General features: G+C 37.2%; 1 protein-coding gene across 1 annotated transcript in view; it reads left to right on the top strand.

The window, feature by feature from the left end:
* LOC125028607 (RNA polymerase I-specific transcription initiation factor RRN3-like) overlaps positions 1 to 5,000 on the top strand; it is an 11,062-nt gene that overhangs the window by 655 nt on the left and 5,407 nt on the right. Inside the window, exons 2-6 of the mRNA XM_047618075.1 lie at positions 1,797 to 2,085; positions 2,285 to 2,411; positions 3,039 to 3,156; positions 3,385 to 3,537; positions 4,734 to 4,842. Of these exons, the coding sequence (XP_047474031.1) occupies positions 1,819 to 2,085; positions 2,285 to 2,411; positions 3,039 to 3,156; positions 3,385 to 3,537; positions 4,734 to 4,842 (774 nt within the window). The 5' untranslated portion in view covers positions 1,797 to 1,818. The remainder of the gene's footprint in view (positions 1 to 1,796; positions 2,086 to 2,284; positions 2,412 to 3,038; positions 3,157 to 3,384; positions 3,538 to 4,733; positions 4,843 to 5,000) is intronic.

Raw genomic sequence — 5,000 nt, 5'->3', positions numbered from 1 at the left:
TGCCCTCTGCATGTCAATGCTCTGAGACAAAGTCTACCTCACTCACACAACCAGAGTTCTTAATGTCCATTTTCTGTAAGTTGGCACAAAGTGCAAATAAGGAGCGGTACTGAGAGCACTGTACCTCTAGAGAAGAAGTCCAAAATCCAGGCTATTATGTGAACCCAAATTTCTAAAGTAAACCTTTCATACTTTCTATTTACTCCCAAGACAAGGGGGGGGTATCCCCCTGTACCCCCCCCCCCCCCCCTTTATCAGCACTTCATGCCAAATTAGAGACAACACAAAATTTAGATCTCTGGATGTATGGGGGTGTTGTGGACTTAGTCTCTGAACAGTGACATGCAGCGGATATTTTGTGGTAAATAGGAAGCTCAATAAGATGGCAGTGTCTATTTCCCTCTATCTTTGTGCATTGCTCTTGGTAACATTAACCAAGGGGGTACAGGGAGGGCTTAAGAATAGATAGAAGGTAGGTAAGGTTAGGTTTGGATTTCGGGTTCACATGATACCCTGCTGTTGGGATTTCATCTCTGGACAGTGTGTCACTCTTGGTAACAAATACCGGACCCTTTTTGGAGAATCATCATATGAAGTGATAGTTATATTAGTGACATGAATTACTTTCTAGTCAGTGCATTAAAAATATTGTTGATTTGATATTCTTAATTCCTATCAAATTACGATCAGAAGATATGCTGAGCACCTGCAAGTTGAAATGAGGTGTAACAGACATATTGTTAAGTATTATTATGGTTGCAAAAGGCAAACACCCATGCATATGGGAGTGTTTGCTTAGAGGTCTCATTTGATTTTCATAAGCTTAGTGTTAACTGGAAGGAGGAAGTTCCTGAGGAAAAAGAACCTGCCAGCCACAGAATAGTAATGTTAAAGTAACACAGTTCATGCTTGGAATACATTAGTGTTGTTTTGTTGACAGTATATGAATGAAATACTATACATATTCACCAACATCTTAGGCATGCGTCTCTCTTGGGTGCTAATCCTCACAAGGCTTCATCTAAGCATAATGCAGTCAGTAAACAATGTTTTCCTTTTAGGTATACAAAATTATATTGTGACAATTTAAAATACTACTGTTGTTAACCCCTAAAGAGCAGGTAAAGGCTAATGAGGCAATCCTCTCAGGTGGGAAAAGTTTTGGATATAATATTATGCCTTTCTTTTTTAAGGATATAAGGTAAATCTTTACAGTAAGCACCTCCACTTCACAAAATTTATTCAGCAATCTTAGTTACCATGACGGCATGTCTGAAGAGGGAAGGTTGTTGGGGGCCCAACATCCCCAGGAAATCATTGTAATCACCTCAGTATGCACACCAAGAAAGAGCTGAAAATCAAGAGCTTGAATGGACTGTTAGCAGTGCTTTCTGTGATATTTTTTCTTTAGTTGTGGTATTATCATTAAAGTCTGCAGATTATTCCAACAACTGCATTTTGTCTTCTACAAGAATATCATCTTCAATTTGCCATAGCTTAGTGTGTCTGTACTGTAAAGATTAACCAGATATGGTATCATACCACTCGCTGTTTAAGGGCTGCAGACGTCTCATGTACTTGTGAGCAAACAGTGTTATGCTCTGTTTGTAACTCCTCATCTTGCTTAGCCCAACAGTACTCTCTGAACCATCAGGTTGATGCGGCTGGGTTCAGGGCCTTCCATGGCCTTTAGTATATTGCTCCAAGGACAGATTTCTGAATATTATATATGTCATATTGTTTATATACCTTATCAGATTCTTCCTTCTTACTCCAATTTTTTTTCTTTTTTGCAGCTGTAACAACACAGGAGACACAATGCCCCTCACGTCAGTTATCAAGAAGCCTCCTTCCCACTCACGGGCCTCAGAGCCCATTGAAAGGGTGATCTTGAATAAACCAGACTGCGTGCGTTCTACCATTCTGAGTTATAGAGAGACAGGCAATCAGTCGATCTATGTCAATGCATTCCTCAAGCTAAAGACCTCTGAGTCACTGGAGGAGAAACTCTTGTGGCTGTCACAAATGACAGAATGTGTCTCACTGCTTGACAGGAAGGCAGACAAGGTTGTAATGGAGTTCTTGGTGAGTAGAGCCAATTTTTGCTGTTTAATTATTCTCATACTATGTCTGTTTGAAGATATGAATGTAATAAAACAAAAAAACAAACAAACAAATAGATGAGATTGAACAGCAGTTCCTAAGAATCAATTTTAGAAGTACTGAGAGTTAAAACATCCACTCTTCTTTGTCTTCAAATATATAAGATTTCTCTCTCTTGCAGAAAATTCCGTGGTACAATTCGGCAGAACTAGCACCCGCTGTGGAGAGTTTCATTTTAACACTAGTGATGGCTCATAATTATTACGCATATATAGTACTCAAGCAGCTATTCACCTTCCTAATTCCAGGTGAGACTAATATGCTCTAGTAGTTGTACTGCTGTTGTTGGCGAAGATGAAAAAGTGTCAATTATGTATTAGATTGTAATTTTAGTTAGTGGATGAATTGTATCTACTTGAAGACCAAGTGGAAGTGTTGTTTTTGTTGTTCAATTATGTAAAAGAACAGGTGTTATGAAGAAAACAAAAAGCAGTTAATTTAAGGAAGATAGATGGTATGGTATGGGCTCAGGCTAGTGAAAGTTATTTTGGATACATAATGTAGTTATCTGTAAGCTGTGGAGAGCCTTTATTGAGCACAGTTGGTAGTGTGGTTATACAAGAATGACTGAGTAGAGATAAATGATGATGTCAGACTGAAATGTTACAAATGTGAAAAAATACAGTGTGTAAGTCATTTGTGAGTGTCATTTGAAACCGTGTTCTTAAAATACATATTGCAATCTGATATTTAGATAGGTAAGAAATGTTCTGTAGTTTACAGATTAATGTCTATATGATAGTATGATCATTGCATCAGATAATCAAATATTTTTTGAACCAGTTTAAGGTATGAGTGTGAATGTATATATTGAGTGATGCTTCAAACATTTTCTTCTATTTCCTCTTTTTGAATCTGGTTATCACTATTTGCAGATGTGGATGAAAAAAATGAGGAACTCTTGGTATCAGCAGGTGCTTTGACGGAGGAAGAGGAAGCAAGCAACCTGCGCATTTTGAACACCATTGTTGCTATACATTCGCATGTTCCATTGTAAGCTCATGTTGCTCTCAGATTTTATCCTCTGATGTTCAGAAGTTGGTTAATGCCATGTAAATGGCTTAAAATTGTTTCTACATTTTTTTCTCCTTTCATTAATTGAACAATGAAGTGTCAGATGAAATGAGTAAGCTGTTGATATAGGTAAAATTGTATAGAATTGATATAACATGTTTTACATGGTGTTTTAAATTTGGCTTTCCTCTTCTTTGGAATTTGCAGAAGCAGAGATAATCTACTAGTTTTGGCCCGAAAATGCATGCCCTACTTCAAACGGCATGTCCATCAGCATGCAGTTTACACATACAACCTGTTACTTCTTGCCAGCTATCTGCCACACCTCCGACTGCCTCTCTTGGAAGTCATCATTTCAAAGTAAGTTTCAGCGAGTGAGACAGGAACTGGGACAGGTACAAGGCATTCAATTATTTGAATAATAGATGATATATTTTTGTTAGTCTGACATGCAGTTAGTGTGAACCAGTATTAGTTAAAAGGCTTTTTTATTTACTTGCTTCAAATCAGTGCCATTGTTGTCACTGCAGTGTGAAGCACATGATGGTGATTGATTTTACACCACAAATATCCTTTTAAGGGTTAGGATAGTCTTCTCTTAAACCCTTTTATTAGGAAGTGTGTATGAATGCCTTTCCTAACCCCAGACCATAGTTTGGACCCAAACATTTATGCTTAAAGACCCTCCGGGCTATATTATTATTTTTTGTTTTTGTAGTTGTTTTGTTGCAGTTATAGTTGTAGTAGTTGTAGTAGCAGCTTACCTCTGCTGAAGGTAAAGCCAAGCTAATTAACCCATTACATGCCATGCCCACTGTAATACAAGTTTATTTATTTTATTTACATATAGATGGCTCTACAAGCTTTTAATCACCAAATAGCCAGTTATTAGAACTACCTATCTCCCCTGTTTACTCTTTTCTTTCACTTTAAGAAAGGGTCTTTTGTATCATTTTGTTGTCTAAAATATTTTAATGACAATTTAATAATCATAACATGAATAACAATATTAACAATATAGATAGCAATTGTATTAATAAGAAAAACACATTTTCCCACCAATTCAAGGAATTGAGAAATCAGGAACGGTTACTAGGGTCCACTGATAGACTCCTTGCCGGCTGAGCACATGTGGAGCCATCTGTATGTAACAAAATTCACCAAAAACTACAGGGGACAGAACACAAATCCGGGGCGAATGGGTTAAACTGTTAAAGTAATAACATGGGCAACACGTTTCAAGTTTATTTTCTTTTATCCGGAAAAACTTAAAAACAATAACACTAGGTAAAGGCCCTCAATCTTTACCACCTCACAAACGAGCCTTCACTAGAGTTTCCACTGGAGATTACTCTCACATGACCTTTTCCTCTGGTGCCTGGTGATGTAAGAGATATGTGGTGTATCATGGCAGGTTATCTTATATTCTATAAGGTATTTTTGTTATCTGCAAATTAATCTATATTTCAACATGTAATGCAAGTGACGAGCATCCAGACACAGTTTGGAAACATCATTTAGTCTTATAATTCATTCACAAATTTTATCTTTTTTAGCATGGTGACCATTGATGTCAACACCCCTCGCTCAGAACTTGTGATGGATGACGATGAAGATGACTTGGATGAAGAGGAATCAAGTGATGAGGAAGACCTTTTCCACATGGTAAATATCAGGAGAGCTTTTGAAGTTTAACTGTGCATATTATGTGTTGTTAAGATTTGTGGCAGTAATTATGTGTGAAATATTCTCTTTCTCATTGTCTTTCTCTTTTTCTCAATCTCTGCCCCTTATGTTTTTGCTCATTTCTCATTCAACCTTTT

The sequence above is a fragment of the Penaeus chinensis genome, chromosome 9, assembly GCF_019202785.1.
Source record: "Penaeus chinensis breed Huanghai No. 1 chromosome 9, ASM1920278v2, whole genome shotgun sequence".
In the NCBI taxonomy this organism is placed as follows: domain Eukaryota; kingdom Metazoa; phylum Arthropoda; class Malacostraca; order Decapoda; family Penaeidae; genus Penaeus; species Penaeus chinensis.
This window is presented reverse-complemented; position numbering and strand designations above follow the sequence as displayed.